An 18496-nucleotide genomic window follows, 5' to 3' on the forward strand; every position below is an offset into this window, starting at 1 on the left:
TTCATCAGGCATTAGCACAGACACCTTAGAGGACCCCGAATTCACCCCATTACTACACGGACCGACATTAGCTACAGCATCGATAAATATTACGGACAATACCCGATTTTTTCATCATTAGCTACGATTTATTTTTATTTTTTATCTTGGGTGGTATGGCTGCTAATCCACCTGGACCAGGTAACTGACGTTTTTGGTGCATTTTGACGTTGCTAGCGTAGTGTTTTGCGACAGCTGGTGTTGGCGCGTAGAAATAGTTAAATTGCTAGTTGAATAAAATTCTCACATACATACCAATACTACCGTTAAACTTGTCAAGTCAAGTCATGTTTATTCGTATAGCTCGTAATCACAAGAAGTCTGAAAGGGCTGCAAGACCATTCTACAGACTATTATGACACCATCCCCCGATCTAAAACCTACATGAGGGCAAGGAAAAACTCAAAAACCTCAACATGAGGAAAATGAAGAAACCTTAAGAAGGGACCGCACATGAGGTAATCCCCTTTCAAGATGACCAGGCTGCAACGGATGTTGCAATAACAAATAATACATATACTAAAGACGTTGAAGAGAAAAGATACAAGACTATCAGGATAAATAATCAATCGTTCTGAGTTTCGATGTTGCTGCTTTTATTTGCTGATATAGGAAACAAAATTGGTGTCAGATCACCCCACGGTAGGATGTCTCATCAGGGTACGACCTTTCGGCAAAAAGAGAAGAGACTGAAAGAGAAAGAAATTGAGAAAGGAAAAGACAAAGGGAAAGAGATAAAGAAAGACATAACGGGAGAAGAGAAAGAGAGGGAAAGAGAGACGGGGGGGAGAAAAGACAGAGGAAAAGAGTGTGAGAAAGCAAAAGAGAGGAATGGAAAAAGGGGGAGAGAGATAGAGAAAAAAAAGAGAGAGAAAGAAAAAGTAATAAGAGTAAAAGAGAAAGACATGTAAAGAAGAGTGGGAGAGAAAAGAGAAAGCAAGGGACAGAGAGAGAGAAAGAATTACAGCAGTTGCTTTGCAAGTGGCGCCTGGATTTGGAGACATCAACTGGACATAAACTACTGCTTTTTTCTCCTTGAAATTGCCAACCGATTAATTAAAAACCGTTCCAACAATCTCATTAGATTTTTTGGGGGGTAAAAGTTTACCACTTTCAGTTTTAAACAAGAGCACATTGTTCGTTCGTTATTGTGTGTTTTTTAAAGGGACAGTGTGTAACACGTAGTGCATCCTAGTGGCACAAAAAATCCCATAAATGAAAACTTTGATGGGAAAACTAGGCAAAAATACTTAAACTATCATACAAATGTTAATTTTAATTGAGAAAAAAAATCACAGGTGGAAAAAAGTAGTTCTTTTTCACAGTGGAATCCTACCTAAGCTCGCCACCATGTTTTCCTTGCATCTTGCTGCTATGCTGTGCTCTTGGCAATTATTTTCGCTCACATTATACAGTACATAGTCAATATTACACACTGAGGCTTTGATTTTATGGAGATGGATTGCGTTTTGCTCGTTAAAATAGATCAAATCTCCCAAGTTCTAATATCACAAGATTTGCAATGCATGTATGCTATTATACTGACAGCTTAAAATGTAATAATCAGTTACCTGGTAAAAAATGTGTTATTGGATGAAGAAATCCCTCAATTTAAAAGCTAAAGTGTTTTGGGGGGCATTTTGGTCACTGTTGTGCTCCCTAGCACCTTCAAGTGGTTCCTTTTGGCACTTCGCCTTGTAAGTCATGGAGAAACCTGGGCAATTGTAATCGATTTAATAACTCCATCACATTGACCATATCTGGAAAATGCATTATTTAGTCCAGGCACAGGTTACATTTCATTCATGCATGCTCCCAAAATAAGTCGGCCCCTTGTATTTAAGACATCTGTCCACTTTTATACTCATTTCCATTAAATTGTCTCCTTTTTTTAACGCAGTCTTTCAGAACAAAGCCCGAGTGCAAATACTTGCCGAGCTGGAAAAGGAACGAGAACGGTTGATACAGAATCAGTCCATGACCACTCCAGGAGCCAGGTAAAAACCAATGGAGATTTTGATGTCCTTTGAAAGTTTTTATAGTGGCCTAAAATATCTGACCCAGCCCATGAGTAGTAAAGCTGAGGCCGACAAATGAAATTGATTTGATGGGCTTATCACGGAGAAAACCTAAGTTCATATTTAGGCAAGGGGAGAACCCTGGCCTGGCCTGGGCTCGGTCAGGCTCAAGATCTTCGCTTTACTATATAATGACGCAGAGCCACCAGATGGCGCACATACAGTCTTGGTCATTTTGAATTGAGTGGACTTCTATTGATAAAAAAATGGGGTATGTAGTATCGCTAATGGCCCACCAGATGGCGGACATTCAGCCTTGACAATGACCCATAGTGCTGTAAAAATGCTTCATTCATTTACATTAAACACTATTAGAATCTACGTCTATCTAGACATCTAACTAGACATCTATCTAGACATCTATCTATCTAGACAGCTATCTATCTAGACATCTATCTATATATATATTTATATAGCTATCTATCTATCTAGACATATAGACATCTATCTATCTTATCTATCTATCTAGACATCCATCTATCAATCTAGATATATATATCTATTTAGACATCTATCTATATCCAGACATCTATCTAGACATCTATCTATCTACACATCTATCTATCTAGACATCCATCTATCTCTCTCTCTCTATCTAGCTATCTAGACATCCATCTATCCATCTATATCTGTCCATACCTGCCAACTACTACGGTTCTGCCGTAATGAGTACGGTTTTCTTGAACCCACTACGGTGTTTCGGTTTCATTACAAAAACTACGGTTTTCCCCTTAAAAAAAAAAAAAAAAAAAAATCGTAAATAAAGAACGAAAAACATTCCACCGCGAGATCGCGAAGTACCATTTCAAACAAAGGCTATCGGCACTGCCAGTCGTCTGCGCATGCGGGAGGTTTATTTTTAGCTCAATTGGAGCACTGCCATTGTTTAATCGGCAGCGAGAAGGAACCGAGATGTAGGTCACGGTGCTTTGAATAGATCATGGAATCTACCGGAGAAAAAGTGCAGAAAATTGTGAAACCGAAACGAAAATTACAGTGCTTTCGTGAAGAATATTTCAAAGCTTTCCCTGGAGTAATTATCAGATCGAGAAAAGGTGAAAATTACGCGAACTGCACACTGTGTAGACAAGACTTTTCTGTGGGTCATGGAGGAATTAGCGACGTTGAAGACCACGTTGGAACGAAAAAACACAAATCAAATGCCAATGACAGTAATTCCAGCGGCAAAATCTCCACTTTTTTTGTCGCCCCAACCGATTCTTTGGACGTCATAAATGCCGAAGTGTTATTTACTGAAGCGATCATTGAACATGTTGTTCCAATCGCTATGGCCGACCACATGGGACCGCTTTTCAGGAGAATGTTTCCCGATTCTAAGATCGCTAAAAAATATGGTTGTGGGAGAACGAAAACTTCGAACATCGTTCAGTGCCTTGGTGAAGAATCATCACAAAGCATCGTCGATGTCATCAAATCTTCGCCTTTTAGCATGTCTACTGATGGAAGTACAGACTACGACGATGTAAAACTTTATCCAATTTGTGTACGATTCTTCGATAACCAAACAGGAAAAGTTCTGTCAGTGCTTCTTTCGTTGAGAGAATGCAACACGGCATCGACGGGCGAGAACATTTTTAAGATTATCGAAAAAGAAATGAACTCGAACAACATTCCCTGGGATAATTTAGTGTGTTTTGCTGCCGACAACGCCGCTGTTATGCTTGGATCCAAGAAAGGAGTCGCGTCCTTCATCACAGAAAAATCTCCATCGGCATACATCGCAGGTAATTGACTATGCAATTTATTCAAAATTATTATTATTTCATATCGATGTGCCTATTACGAAAACGCTGCAAGCTGATTAATTTATGGTATCAAATATATCACTTGAAAATACAATTTTCCATAGATTCTTTTACAGTACTGATTTCAATTATAATATTGAGATATTTTAATTCAAGTAAAATTTGTCATTTAATTATTTTTATGTGCCCATAGTAATCACCTTGAGATGTGTGTTTGTATAGATGTAATTAATTAGTTATGTTTTACAAAGTAGTTTCAGGAAATGTCATGTTATTTCTTATACTCCTAATTTTTAAATATCAAAACTTCAGATAATGTTTTTAATAAAATATTACTAAAATTACATGATTTAAAGCAAATTACAATCCATCAGCCATAGGTATATGAGGACTTGCATTAACCATTACCACCAACATTACATCTCTTGACATTATGACTACAGTATTAATTTTTACTACACCATGACAACCTTGTTTTTATGCATTTAGATTATGTTCCAGAATTGGGGATATTATCTATTTATCCATGAACATTTACAATTTTTGCAATTAATTTGCAGGTTGTTCCTGCCATCTCATCCACTTGGCTGTTCAGAGAGGGGCGAAGCAATTGCCAGTGAAGCTAGATGATCTGCTTGTGGACGTGTTCTACTACTTGGAGAAGAGCAGCAAACGCAAGCAGGCACTCCGACAGTTCCAAGAAGAGGAAGGTCTACCCAAGGCCAAGATCCTGAAGCATGTGTCAACGAGATGGCTGTCCCTGGAGCATTGCTTGGACCGACTCCTTCAGCAGTGGACGGCTCTCATCAAGTTCTTTGAGGCAGAGGTGGGTCATGAGAAGAAGTCCAGCATGCCATCCAGCAGAGGAAGAAAGAGGCCCTACACTCCTGATGTGAAGAAGTCGGAGGAGAAGAAAAGGAAGCTGGACACGGCCGCTCCTCAGGCAACAGATGAGAAAGCAGACTCCTCCAAGACCTTCGACTTGGCCAGGTACATGTTCAAGGAGAAGGAAGTGGCGGACAAGTCTAAGAAGGTGAAGGAGAAGAAGAAAGAAGATGACACCAAGACCAGCAGCAGCAAAGCCAGCCTTATCCTCACCAAGATGAGTGACAAGAACACTTTGTTGTATGCCCATTTCTTGATGGCAGTCTTGCCAATCTTCAACGAGACCAACACCTTCCTCCAAAAAGATGAACCCTGCGTGCATCTCTTGCACCATGTGCTCTCGACTCAGTTCAGCAAGCTCATCATGTGCTTAATGAAGCCAAAGGTCATCATCGCTGCCAGTGACATCACAAAGGTGAACTTTAAGGACCGGGCCAACCAGAAGGACGACGAGGATCTCTTCATGGGAACCAACTGCAGGGACTATGTGGCTGAACATGCAAAGGAATGTGACCTCACCACTTTCTTTTCCAGTGTCAGGGCATTCTACAGCAGCACATGCAGCTACATGATCAGCGCATTTCCCTTTGGGGATGAAGTTCTGGTGAATGCCCGGATGCTGGATATCAGCTACAGGCAGGACTGCAAGTTCAGCCAGGTGAGATTCTTTGCTGAGAGGTACCCTCACCTCCTGACCAAGGATGACAAGAGGAGTCTGGAAGAGGAGTTCCTCGTATACCAGTGCGATCCACTCACCCCTGCCATCACAGAAGCTGAGCGAGTGGACACAGCGTGGAACGAGCTCTCAAAACTCAAGGACCCAGCCACTGGCAAGGCCAAGTTTGGAGCCCTCTTCAAAGTGGCCAAGTCTGTGTTGGTGATTTATCACAGCAACGCAGACTGTGAACGCATCTTCAGTCATGTCAACAAGAACAAGACGGAGTTCCGGGCAAGTCTATCGACCAAAGTGCTTGGCAGCCTGATGACTAGGAAAATGATGATGACATCATCTGGATACAAGTGCCACAGTGTGACCCATTCGAAAGACCAGTTGAAAAAATCAAAACGATGCACAATGGAAAACAAATAATGCTTAGGCTGTAGCTTGTATAACATGGAGAACATTTGGATATCATTAATTTTGCTAAAGTGAATCAACCCATGCATGTTTATGGCTTTTCAGTCTCTTATTATCTGCTTTTCAGCGGAGAAAAATCTTTTGGCCTCGCATGTTCAATTGACTCTGGTGTGCCTTGCTTCACTTTGAGAAGTGACTGATTCAATGGAGCAGTGACACTTAGAAATGTGCCAGTGAAATTGTTTGCATGATATATATAGATTTAGCCTTTAGTTTGTTTATTGCTTAAATATGTGCTGAAGTCAGTTAAGTGAAATTGGGAATTTCTAAGATGAGAAGTGACTGCCTCAATGGACATACACTTGTATGCAGTGCAGTGACACTTGGAAATGTGCCAGTGAAATGTTTTCTTAGTTAGATAATTAGTTTAATTATTGTTTGCCAAATTTTGTTTTATCTTCAACTGCTTCCAATAGTTAAATTGCATGTAAAATTTAAGTATTAGTCAGTGTTGGGCCTGGTTGTTATTTTATTTATATAAAAACTGATCAAAATCAATTATATAATTATTCACTCACAAATATATTGGAATATCTCAAATAACAAGTTTCCAAACTAACCTGAAAACCAACCCAAGAACCAACACTGAATAATATTACTTCAATGATAAAAAATTAAATGTTTTGTTTCTTATTGTATCAAATATTGAAAAGAAAAGAAAACTATGAGGGTTTTCTATGACTTTGTTATATTAAATACATTGTTGAGCTTTAAAGAACTTTCTTTTGATTATTTCCATCAGTACAGTTTAGGTAAATTGACTGTAAACATGAGGTTGTGATTGTGAAAAAAATGTAAAATTTGTTACTTCTTAGCTGCATTTTAAGCCCTGAAAATGCTAAAAATCCTTTGACTTCAGGGGGGCTTCACCCCCCTGAACCCCCCACCGGACATCGTCCTGGACCTGACCAGGGCCTGCGGCCCCTGGACCCTAGCTACTAGGCTTTTTCACTTTCAAAAGTTGGCAGGTATGTCTGTCTATCTATCAAGACATCTAGACATCTATCTATCTAGACATCTATCTAGACACCTATCTATCTAGACATCTAACTATCTAGACATCTACTATTAATTTAATTAATAAGTCAAGTCAAGTCAAGTCATTTTTATTTGTATAGCCCTAAATCACGAAGAGTCTCAAAGGGCTTCACAGATTGTTACACTATATTACACAAACTATTTTCAACCGACAAGAGGAGTAGGTTATTCGTATGCAATGGAGTAGAAGTGAGTTTTAAGTTTAGATTTAAACATTTCCACTGAGGTTGCAGATCGAATCTCAGGGGGAAGAGCATTCCACAGCACCGGTGCCCGGATGGAGAACGCTCTCGAACCAGCAGAAGACTTCTTTGCTCTCGGGATCATCAGAAGACCAGCACTCTCAGATCGTAGGCTTCGGCCCGGGACATAGTGGCAGATCAGATCTGAAAGATAAGAGGGAGCAAGTCCGTGTATGATTTTGTACAATACTAAGAGAACTTTGAAGTCACATCTTTGGCTAACTGGGAGCCAATGCAGGTTAGCCAAAATCGGTGTTATGTGATCGTACTTTTTTGTCCTGGTTAAGAGCCTCGCTGCGGCATTTTGTACTAGCTGAAGAGACTTGATTCTGGACTTCGGGAGACCGGAGAGTAGTGCATTGCAGTAATCGAGACGGGAGGTAACAAATGCATGAATTATTGTTTCCGCATCAGACTGAGACAGTATTGAACGGATTTTAGCAATGTTGCGAAGATGGAAGAAGGCAGTTCTAGTAATTTGTTTTACATGCATCTCAAAGGATAGTTCAGGGTCAAATATGACACCTAAATTTTTAACTGAGTCACTCTGTGTGATGTGACATTTGTCAATGTTCACAGCAGTTTTTGAGAATAAGTCCCGGCATTTAGAAGGACCAATGACTAACATTTCAGTCTTTTCAGAGTTAAGACGCAAGAAGTTGAGTGACATCCACTCTTTTATCTCAGTGAGACAGGCCTCCAAATTTCCACAGTTTAGTGTGGAAGATTCCTCCAACGGAAGATATAGTTGAGTGTCGTCTGCATAGCAATGGAAGCTGATATTGTACTTGCGAATAATATCACCTAACGGAAGCATGTAAATGTTGAAAAGTAGGGGGCCGAGCACTGAACCCTGCGGAACACCGCAGGTAACATTAAAGGGCTCAGATGTCGTTTCACCATATTTAACACAGTGTGTCCTATCTGAGAGGTAGGATTTGAACCACGAGAGGACGGCTCCTGAGAGACCAATCCATTTTTCCAACCGTTCTAGTAGGATATTGTGGCGCACTGTGTCAAAAGCAGCACTAAGATCCAGCAGCAGCAAAAGTGATGAAGCGCCAGAATCCATTGACATTAGGAGATCATTTGTTACCTTGATCAGAGCTGTCTCAGTAGAGTGGTTAGCCCTGAATCCTGATTGCATGGATTCAAAAAGGTTATTCTCCGATATGAAAGCATTCAGCTGCTGTGCCACTACTCTTTCGAGTACTTTAGAGAGGAAAGGTAGGTTTGACACAGGTCTGTAATTACTTAATATTTCTGGATCAAGGTTGGGTCGTTTCAGTGTGGGTTTAATAACGGCGGACTTAAAAGCTGCTGGAACTACACCTGAGGAGAGTGATGTATTTATAATATTTAGAACTGAAGGCCCAAGGACGCTAAAAAGACTTTTAATAAGTGAACCTGGGAGCGGGTCGAACTGGCAAGTTGTCGGTTTGGCCGCATTCACCACTTGTTTGAGATCATCAAGTGACAGTTCACTAAAACCGGCCATTTTCCCAGGGCAGCCACCCTGTCGTGCATCTGTAAATTTCAGTCCTTTAATACGTGTGGTACTAACAATATCTTTTGCAATTTCTTCCTGTATGCATTGAATCTTCTTAGTGAAGAAGACCATTAAGTCCTGAGCAGAGTGTGTCGAACTGTCTGCGATAGGCTGTTGCCTTGTAAGCGATGCTACAGTGTCAAAAAGGGCTTTGGGGTTGTTCTTTTGAGACGCAATCACCTTCGAAAGGTAGGCCGATTTTGCAGAGGCAAGGGCCGCTTTATACTTTAACAAGCTGTCACACCAGGTTTGATGGAAAACCTCAAGCTTGGTAGCGCGCCATTTTCTCTCCCATTTCCTGCATTCTTTTTTAAGGGTTCTAGTTTCATCAGTAAACCAAGGTGTGCGTCTTTTAGGACGTGATTTTAGTTTTATGGGCGCTATTGAATCCAGCACACTAGTCAGGGTGGTATTGAACTCATTCATGAGTGAGTCAATCGAGCCATTGTATTTAGGAAAGGACGCAACTGCTCCAGGAAGGAGTTCAAAGAGCTCAGAAACTGTGCCAGTGCTTATATTGCGTCCGCTAGATCCCTCAGCTTTATTAACTTTACATTTAGTTAGCACCTCAAATGTCACTAAATAATGATCAGAGATAACAGTAGTACACGGTAGCACCATAATGTTTGAGGTTAAAACTCCTCGAGTCAGAATCAAGTCTAGCGTGTTCCCATTTTTATGGGTTGGCAAGTCAACCAGTTGAGTAAAACCAAATGCATCAATTAGAGAACTAAACGCAATAGTAAGTGAACTGTGTGGGGAGTTCATATGAATGTTAAAGTCTCCCATAATTATAATTTTGTCTGCATAGGTTACTAGTTCAGACAAAAGTTCAGCAAATTCGTCTAAGAAAGTTGTGTATGGCCCAGGTGCACGATAGATAGTTATTACATCAATTGACAATTGAGGGGACCGCATCACAAGAGCCTCAAACGTTTTGTAATTATTAGAGGTACGTGTATTAAATTTGAGCGATTTTTCAGAGATTAGCGCAACACCACCACCCCTTTTCAGCGTGCGTGCTATATGACTACTCTCGTAGTCTGGGGGAGAGGCATAATTTAGCGCTAAGTGCTCATCCGGGCGTAACCACGTTTCACAAAGACCCATACAGTTAAGTTTATAATCACGAATAATGTTATCAACAAGTAAAGCTTTTGGAGCAAGCGATCTAATATTTAACAGACCAAATTTCAGCTTTGCTGAATCATTTGACTTAGCTGAACTCTTTGTAGTCTTTGTCGAGATCTTCAAAAGCTCCCGGCGTTGTGGCCGCTCGTGAGCGCTGAGTTCAAAGCGTCGGTTGTCCGGCGAGGAATGAATGGTGGAATTAGTTACATCCTCGCGTCCATCTTGCTGCTTGGACTTCACACGCTTCACACATCTACCTGCACGGCAACCACGTTTCTGTTTTCTTTCTTTACGGGGCCGCCGCCGCCGTTTTTTAAGAGGAATAGCTGTCCACAAGGATGCCGGGTCTCTTTGAAGTTCGCTCGGTATATCATGGGCGGTATAAAAAGTGCCCGAATAATCGAAATTTAGACGCCCACCCAACCGAATAAGTTCGTCCCTACTGTAAGTGTTTTTGGCCACACATGTGTCCAAAAGTGAAAGCAAAAAAGACAAGAGAACGGCAATAAATAGAAGATTAGCTGGAGAGCTCGCCGCAAGCATGTATCCATGCGCAGTCGCCATCTTAATAAGCAAAAGGCGTGTGATCATAAACACAATTTTAGGTTTGTAAATGTGTACTTACATTTTAAGAGAAACTGACATGTTTGGCCGCCATTTTACGACTACAGAAGTCCAAATGACAATTTGAAAAAAGGTAGCTCGTCCCGTTGGTGCTTTTAGCAAATAACAGCCACTCACCTACAAGTGACAGTCACCGAGTCCCATCATTTAGGCATCTTTGACTTTTTTCCCCACTGTTTCCTTCTCCAGCCACTCATTTTAGTCGCCTGGCTGCAAGCTAGGGCTTAATGCGAGACACTATATTTGATAGTTTCCCCAACTTGGTCGCCTTCCGCAGCTGGCCATGCAGGCGAACATCGCAGAGTACCGTGATTTAGGCATCTCCATCCTTTTTTCCCCTGTTTCCTTCTCTTGCTTTTACATCCTTGGCTGTAGGCTATGGCTTTCATTTATTGTTATTGTTAGCTGATCCTCCATTGTCCTTCAGTGTCACTCAACTTCCACAACCGAATGTCGGCAAGTTCCATGTTTCAAGGTCTTGACATTTACACTAACAATCTTTAACTGGTCTTTTTAGTAGCTTCCTTAGCTTTTGCTATTGGGTTTTTCCGCTGCTTTGAGTGAATCCAGCTCACGGTGTCTTTTGTTGTCCCTGCTGCTTTCATGTTCTGATGTTAGCATTTTCATCCTTGCTCATGGAAGGAAATATTGAAGTAGGCTTCCGAATTTGGCCTAGTGGTATTCTTCGGGCTTCCTTAGTGATTCGTTTCAAAATCCACACGCATTAGCTCACTTCTAGGTACGACAAGTGTGGAGTCTAAGTAGTAGACGTGTGGGAGAGCTATAAAAATTGGCTAACGCTAGAAGAAAATTCAGGCAGAGAGTTGTTTAGTTTTTAAACAACTGCAGCTGGAGGAGAGTGGGGGAGGAGTGGACAATTTACTCGCTCTCGGCTCTCCAGTCACAATCCCTTTGACTTTCCCCCGTCTGCTTCAGTGTTTTATTGAAATCACAAGACACTGATAAGTACTGGTATGTTGAGACAAAAGACGACCCCCCTGGAAAAGTACCAACACCTTTAAACAAGGACAGGAAGACTAAAAGACGGCCAAAAGGAACATCAAACTGATTAGAAATACACACCTTGAGTAAATACGTTTAAGCCTACCTTACAAGAAGTCTCACACACTGCCGCTTTAAGGTTCGGCCAAGGGCTCTTACATAATACCTTCTCCCTTTGGCTCCATAGCGTCTCAATGTCTCGTCACAACATGAAGGACTTCCGGGATAGCGCCGAGCAGCAACACATTGTCGCCCAGCAGAAAGCAGCCCTACAGGTAAACATGATTTTACACTGGTCCGACGTCTAAATTAGAAGATTTTGCAAGTAATTTCCGCTCTTTTATTCTGCAGCACGCACACGCACACTCATCAGGGTTCTTCATCACGCAGGACTCGTCGTTCGGCAACCTCATCCTTCCCGTGCTTCCGCGCCTGGAACCCGAGTCCTGACCCAATCACATTTTCCCAGTTTCTGTCAAATGTGGGCTCATCGGTACCCTGGCAACTAAAAAGACTGATTTGATGCTGTGTACTGTGTATGCATATTTGTTAAACTAATTACATTTTTACTGTATTGAGCAATTGAATCCATCTTTGTTTACTGTAAGGCTATTTTCAAAAATATTAATGTGAAGGCAAAGCTTCACGCTATTGCTTTCTTGTTATTAATCACTCTAGATTTACCCCAAAATTTTCAGCAGGCCCCATCTTTCACATTTAGTCCAAGTTGCTGGGGCTAGGGAGGTCTGGGCTCCCCTGGTGAGGATGTTGCCCCTGCGACCAGAACCTGGATAAGTGGAAGGTGATGGATGGTCTTGCTCATTTAGCCCATAATGCATCTGAAGTTAGCGATTTGGTGGTAACAGAATATAGTATGTATTGCAATTATACAGGGCAGAACGGCGGCGCAGTGCAGCACAATTCTGAGGTCATGAGATCGAACCTTCCTGTGTGGAGTTTGCATGTCCTCCCCGTGCTTGTGTGGTTTTCCTCCAAGCACTCCGGTTTCCTCACACATTCCAAAAACATGCATGTTGGGTTAATTGGCCGGTCCAAATTGTCCCGAGGTGTGAATGAGTGTGCCCTGCGACTGGCTGTCAACCAGTTCAGGGTGTCCCCTGCCCACTGCCCTAAGATAGACAGATGGGCTCCAGCACCCCCGCGACCCTACTGAGGATAAGCGGTGCAGATAATGGATGGATGGATGCAGTTATACATACGCACCTCAGGCTCAGAGGCGGCCAAGAAACAACGTGAGTATTGGCTTATGTAAAAACTGAATATCATGCACAAATACTGCTCTGCTGATTAACATTTAAACCAAAGCTTTTAAACTGAACACCGTGATCCACAAATTGAACTGGCAAATGCAAAAACTGTAGAAAAGAATCGAAGAATATGGAGCTTTATGCCACAATGAATTGCAAGACTCTCAGCTAACTAACTGGAGAGAAGTATGCTCGTGCAGACTACAAATACTACAAATGTATCATAGTTTAGTAGGAAGGTAGGTAGGTAGGAGGAAGAACACATTATGAAAACTACGAAAAATCGGGGGGTAGGGGCGGGGGGGGGGTGCTAATTTTCGTACTGGTAGTGTGGATTTTGAAAATGTCCTTAATTATGGCCCATTAGCGCCTTCTGCTGGACTTTTGGAGTAAGCGCGATTTATTAACATTATTTACATACCACTTTTTACTTAAAGAAAAATCTGAAATTTTCTCAATGTTCGGCAGCTCTGCTGTGACCAAAATTTGTATGCAGTGAATTTTTTTCCTCCTGCCCTCTTTATTCTTGACACGTTCATTCAGTTTTTAATATTGGACAAATGCAAAGATTTCACAGGAGGCAATTTATCTTGACTAATATTTTACACTGAAAATGGAAAGAGAAGGGGAGAAAAGGGAAGGACAGAAAGAGGGTAGGGGAGAAGGGGAAAGCAAGAGAGAGAGAGAGAAAAGGAAAAAAGAGCGAGCAAAAGAAGGTAAAGACAGAGAATGAGACAAAGAAAGAGCAAAAGAGAGACGGAGTGACAGAGATATAAGTACAGCGTTTGTGAGAGGCACCTGGCTTTGGCAACATCTAGTGGACATTTTTCAACCTGCAGCTCGTTTTTCTCTTGCGCTTCCTTTTACCTCAAGAGGCAAAGCTCTCATCTTGGGATCAATAGGTCGCAGGTTCGATTCCTGGATCCTCCGTGTTATATGTCAAAATGTCCTTGGGCAAGATACTGAATCCCTGATGCCCCCGATAAGCAAGTACCGGTAGTTGCCTTGCATGGTTGACGCTGCTATCGGTGTGTGAGTCTGAGTGTGTGTGAACGGGTAAGTGTGAAGCACATTGTAAAGCACTTTGGGAGGTCAGTGACTTGAAAAGCGCTATATAATTGCAAACCATTTCCATTTATTCCAGGTGAAAACCTAACATTTGTCTACCTCTCTCATGGATGTTGAGTGATGACCACGGACAACCAATGCCAGACACAAATCACAGAAACGTAACGTAATACTTTAATGGGTAACAAAACCAACGCTAACTAAAAAAAATCCTTTATGTATTCTTCTCTGACAAGACTTCCATTTTTGTTGTCTGGAAAAATGGCAACGTCTTCCCATTCGGCATCAGTGGTCAACCGGGGGGGCCTCTCCTTTCTCAGGCCCGCGATGTTATGCAGCACCGCACATGCCACAACCAGATCACAGGCCCTCTCCGGGGAAACCCTCAGGTAATGCAGGCACTGAAACCGGGATTTAAGAAGGCCCAAGGTCCTCTCGATGCAAGCTCTCGTCTTGGCGTGCCCACAATTGTAGGCCTTTTGTGATGGGGTTTGGGGGTCTGCAAGGGGGGTCAAGAGGAAGGCCTCACAGGCATAACATTGGTCTCCCAGCAGCACTCCGGATAATTCACCTGATAAAGAATAATATAGTTAACCTCAAACTCCAAAGTGCTCGCAACTCGCATGACTTACCTTGTGAGAGTTTCTTATAAATTTGACTTTCTCGGAGGACTTTGTCATCATGGACTGAGCCAGGCCATTTTGCCTCTACGTTGCTGATGAGGCAGTTAGCATCACAGATAACCTGGCACGATTGTATGTACTTTAAAGTCCCTTACTTCACAGGAATCATCCAAGCCACAGGAATCTCAAACCACTCCTACCTGAACATTGATGCTGTGGAAGGACTTGCTGTTGACAAAGTCTCCCTCGTGTTCCCCCGGTGGACGTTTGATTCGAACATGCATGCAATCAACCGCACCGATAACATTAGGGAAACCTGTGAAGAAAATGGTGATTACTGTTTAAAGTATGAACTTCTATACTATTTTATCTTACGTAAAGTCAAATATACTTGTTCTAAAATCTGACTTCAGTGTTTGAGGGCAAACTATGAGAGAAGGTTTGTTGTGAACTGCACTTTGCCTTGGAAGGGTTTCTTTGTTTTCAGTCTGTGCAGATAACAATGATTGAATCACCTCGCCTGGGGGCAGGGGCGATGACCTATCACCCTTTTCCCAATGCTTCAAAGGACGATTAGGAAAATTGCATCAACACGGCGCGGACTAATCAGCCAGAGGCTTGATCATGGGGTGTGGTCAGTTCAGCCCATGTGGCATAAAAGGGGCAACCCGAAATCCCCAGTCGTCTTCTGCACACGATTGTAATTGGCACAGACAGAGACCTGATTGGTTCAACTATCTGATTCGGCTAAATGAATTAATATGTGGACTATAACTCTGCTCAATAATTTCTCAGCTGTAAGGGTTTGTACAAGACACGTGAGGTGTCTTAAAGTCAGATTGCAGTTTGGGAAATGTTAAAACCTTACAATTACAATTGGAAACTAATATTTGCAGGTAGAAATGAGTTACCTGCAATCTTGTAGAACTCCTCCACAATGTAGACTGGTTTTCTGTGGCCAGGGAAGGTGATAAACACGTGCACAAGAGACTTCAACGCCAGGCAAACGCGTCGTATCGTGCGGCATATGGTGCCCTGATTTAGCTTCTCAACATCCCCGACGGAATAAAGGAAGTTCCCACTTGCAAAGAACCTCAGAGCAACACAGACCATCTGTGGAACAGTGAGGGCCTGGCTTCGTTTTGTCTGGTGCTGGATTTTGGGCCCCAACACCCTACATAAATATCTCAGGCCACCAGCCGAGAATCTATACCTCTCAATGAGATGGTCGTCGCTAAAGGCCAATGGGTCCGCTCTGTCCCGGAACACTCTCTCATGTCTAAATGCTCTTTTGATGATTTGGGCTTCGTCGTCCACAACATCCTCCAAAAAAGGGCAGGCCATTATGGGGACGGAATGAGACTTAAATATACCTATTTACAATAGACAACTTAACAAGCATTCATTATCGGCATTGCAATAAAACGCATGGCCTGATAGCAATAACTATACCACATGAATGACTAAAGAATGACTGTTGAAATTAGAGTCATTATATGGAAACAGCCTATGCGTAAAGCGTTAACGCGGGGCGATCAACGCAAAATATCGAAAAATACTGTGTAAATGCTATACATTTACCAAATACATCTTTGAGGATAATCTTTGTTATGTGTGGAGCATGCTAGCTGTAGATAATAAACATATCCAGTCCTAATCTCGTATTTGGGTTTCATGCAACACCCGAACGAAAACAATCGCCAATTGTAAAAGCAGAATGTCGCACGAATGACGTCGAGGTACTACTGATCTATTTAAAGAATCGACGTTTAGTAATTACTGCAATATATTAAAATCAAGGACTGCTTTATGGTAGTTTTTGAGGTTTTTTTTTAAATGCGAAAATTAAGAAAATGGCGTGATGTCCGAATGTAAACAAAAGCAGAATGTCGCATATGTGTGACGTCATGCCACACTTTCGTATGAAGTGACGTTTACTATTTATTACAGTTTATTAAAATTTAGGGAATCCTTGTGGTGAGTATTTGAAAATACTTTTGAAAATTATCTGGCGAAAAAAAACGTAAAAATATATTAAAGCGTGAAGTATTTAATTGCTGTTAAATGTGTCGATAAAAACTCATATTGTTGGGATATGATATAATGAAATTGTGTGTTCAATTGCGGTTAAAAAAATGTTAAAACGTCATATAACGAAATTGTGTTTATGCTTAATTGCTGTTAAGATTGTCGAGAAAAATTGTTCAAGTCTCAAATTGTTTATTTGGTGTTACTAGTGTCAAAGTGTTCAAAAAAAAAATGTATGGCCTCACGTAAGAACCGATCGTCGTAAGAATAGTTGCTCATGTTACAAAATGGCTCTCGTTTAGACTTGTTATATTGTATGTATTTAGAATTTTTTTATGGGATACCCGAGAACATAACTGAGGGAGGATTTATGTGTTTTTTCTCCTGCACGTATCTATAAATGACCACTAAATGGCAGCATCGAGCAGATCACTTTAAATCATTCTCCCCACCTCTTTCCACAGCCTCTATCTCTCTTTCTGGTCTGTCTCTCTTTATTATTTCCCTTTTTTCTGCCCATCTCCGCCAACATCCGACCCTTCATTTCGGCAATCGGTTCTGGAGGATCAAGCTGGAGTATGAGAGCATCCCAGCACGATTGGATCGCAGGAGGGAAGGCCAGGTGCCCGACACAGGTGAGTGTCCCACCTGAAAATCTTAAGAAAAAAGGGGATTGTATTTTTTTTTTTAATACATGCATGATGTTAGTAGGTATTCCTAGTGAAAGAGGCAAGATGTTTAATCTATATATGTCATTCGGGTAGTGGCGTGCTTTTAATTAAGCTGACCTGATTCGAGTGAGTTATAGAATTCTATCGGTACATGTTGGATGAATGAACGCTGCATTTCTTGTTTGTTTTTAATACAATTTGTGAAATTGTATTTCAGAAGTTTTGTTTGCAGGTACAAAAGATTCTGTATGAAACATATGTTAAAAAACCTTATTGGCGCAAGACCACAAGGTAGAGACGATCAGGGTTAGGTAGGGTTACTTTAACTTGATTACTTTTGGATGACTCCAATACCAAATACTCTAATGAAAGACAAAAGAAACTAAATATGAATAAAATGACTCAATTTTGCGCAGGCTTGGGGAGTAACGGAATACATGGAACGGCAAAAATGATGTTGGATTGATTTTCAGTTTGGCCGGAGATCAAAGAGATCAAAGCCAGGAGAGAAAGCTTACCACGTGTTGTGAGACCTCATTTTATTCATATTCAGTTTATTATGTCTTTTATTAGCATATTTGGTATTGGAGTCATCCAAAAGTCATTGAAAGTAATCAAGTTAAAGTAACCCTACCCAACCCTGGAGACAATGAAGGTAGAGACGAGAGCAATATTTGGAAAGTGAGACATAATATCCCAATAAAGAAGAGGGTCTTTAGGTTTTCCAGGGTTAAGACGTTAACTGAGACTTTCCAGGTTTCAGGCAGAGGTAGAACAGAGGCTTTGGAGAACAGGACCAAGACAAGGTAGGGACTTTAAAGGTTGAGAGAAGACCAGGACAAACTAGGACCTTTAAGACTGAAGATGAAAGTTGAGACTGGGACATCAAATTTGAAGCTGAGAAAATACTTGAGACAGATACTTTTGGAGGGTCCCATTAAGCTACTTTGCATTGGCGTGTCCCAGTGTGTTCTACAAATATACACCATGTTCCAAATTATCATGCAGGGAACATGTTTTTCACGATTTTCCTGGAAAGTTACAACCAAATCAAGCAAATTAGCAAAGAAACCAGAAAACAAGGACAGTTTGTACTTGTTGATAATGTTTATTTTTTCTTCTTGTGGGTTGACTTTGTAGGCGTGTCATCGTGTTTGTGCAAACTTATAGCATAATTGCATTCAACACCTCAGGCAAGTTTTTTTTTTTGTGCCTGATTGGCAAAACAAGGTTAATTTAAGCTACTGCAATGATCGACACCCGTGGAGAGAAACGGTTGTTTCTATTGGAGAAGAGAATCTTTAGCATTCGTTTCAAAAATGACATGAAGTTACTTTTTCTTGACC

General features: G+C 41.4%; 4 protein-coding genes across 7 annotated transcripts in view; 3 read left to right on the top strand and 1 right to left on the bottom strand.

Annotated features, from left to right (window-relative positions):
* The first annotated feature begins 4 nt into the window (after positions 1-4).
* Positions 5-12074, top strand: inip (ints3 and nabp interacting protein). Its single transcript, XM_088320046.1, has 4 exons — positions 5-180; positions 1940-2036; positions 11680-11767; positions 11844-12074. The coding sequence occupies exons 1-4, from the start codon at positions 156-158 to the stop codon at positions 11940-11942; spliced, it is 309 nt and encodes a 102-aa protein (XP_088176172.1). The 5' UTR covers positions 5-155; the 3' UTR covers positions 11943-12074.
* On the top strand, positions 3401-6624 carry LOC148350004 (uncharacterized). The gene is made up of 2 exons (XM_088320038.1): positions 3401-3862; positions 4444-6624. Exons 1-2 carry the CDS (start codon positions 3406-3408, stop codon positions 5856-5858), a joined length of 1872 nt encoding a protein of 623 aa, XP_088176164.1. The 5' UTR covers positions 3401-3405; the 3' UTR covers positions 5859-6624.
* The window catches only part of LOC148350005 (5-hydroxytryptamine receptor 4-like), a 62000-nt gene continuing 55499 nt past the window's right edge, over positions 11996-18496 (top strand). The window contains exons 1-4 of one of the 3 annotated variants that reach the window (XM_088320043.1): positions 11996-12028; positions 12194-12294; positions 12386-12745; positions 16944-17114. The gene's annotated coding sequence lies outside the window, so the exon portion shown is untranslated. Of the gene's footprint in view, positions 12029-12193; positions 12746-13425; positions 14218-16943; positions 17115-18496 lie in introns of those variants that run through there. The other 2 variants (XM_088320040.1, XM_088320042.1) reach the window with 2 other exon arrangements.
* harbi2 (harbinger transposase derived 2) lies at positions 13876-16349 on the bottom strand. 2 transcript variants are annotated; one of them, XM_088320045.1, is made up of 5 exons: positions 15665-15810; positions 15363-15564; positions 14652-14767; positions 14461-14572; positions 13876-14399 (listed from the first exon to the last, which is right to left on the bottom strand). In XM_088320045.1, exons 2-5 carry the CDS (start codon positions 15562-15564, stop codon positions 14029-14031), a joined length of 801 nt encoding a protein of 266 aa, XP_088176171.1. In that variant the 5' UTR covers positions 15665-15810; the 3' UTR covers positions 13876-14028. The 2 variants fall into 2 exon arrangements, with proteins under 2 accessions (XP_088176171.1, XP_088176170.1); XM_088320044.1 differs by having other exon boundaries at positions 15363-16349.

The sequence above is a fragment of the Urocampus carinirostris genome, chromosome 16, assembly GCF_059441175.1.
Source record: "Urocampus carinirostris isolate Australia breed hairy pipefish chromosome 16, RoL_Ucar_1.0, whole genome shotgun sequence".
NCBI lineage: Eukaryota > Metazoa > Chordata > Actinopteri > Syngnathiformes > Syngnathidae > Urocampus > Urocampus carinirostris.

What these genes read in the sequence shown, in the direction of transcription:
- inip (XM_088320046.1), top strand. Translation starts at nt 156, where the DNA reads ATGGCTGCTAATCCACCTGGACCAG. An exon ending in ATGACCACTCCAGGAGCCAG is followed by an intron (nt 2,037 to 11,679) that starts GTAAAAACCAAT and finishes TTGGCTCCATAG; the next exon opens with CGTCTCAATGTCTCGTCACA. An exon ending in AGCAGAAAGCAGCCCTACAG is followed by an intron (nt 11,768 to 11,843) that starts GTAAACATGATT and finishes TTTATTCTGCAG; the next exon opens with CACGCACACGCACACTCATC.
- LOC148350004 (XM_088320038.1), top strand. Translation starts at nt 3,406, where the DNA reads ATGGCCGACCACATGGGACCGCTTTTCAGGAGAATGTTTCCCGATTCT. An exon ending in TCCATCGGCATACATCGCAG is followed by an intron (nt 3,863 to 4,443) that starts GTAATTGACTAT and finishes ATTAATTTGCAG; the next exon opens with GTTGTTCCTGCCATCTCATC.
- harbi2 (XM_088320044.1), bottom strand. Translation starts at nt 15,795, where the DNA reads ATGGCCTGCCCTTTTTTGGAGGATGTTGTGGACGACGAAGCCCAAATC. An exon ending in GGAGTTCTACAAGATTGCAG is followed by an intron (nt 14,768 to 15,362) that starts GTAACTCATTTC and finishes TTTTCTTCACAG; the next exon opens with GTTTCCCTAATGTTATCGGT. An exon ending in TTATAAGAAACTCTCACAAG is followed by an intron (nt 14,400 to 14,460) that starts GTAAGTCATGCG and finishes ATTCTTTATCAG; the next exon opens with GTGAATTATCCGGAGTGCTG.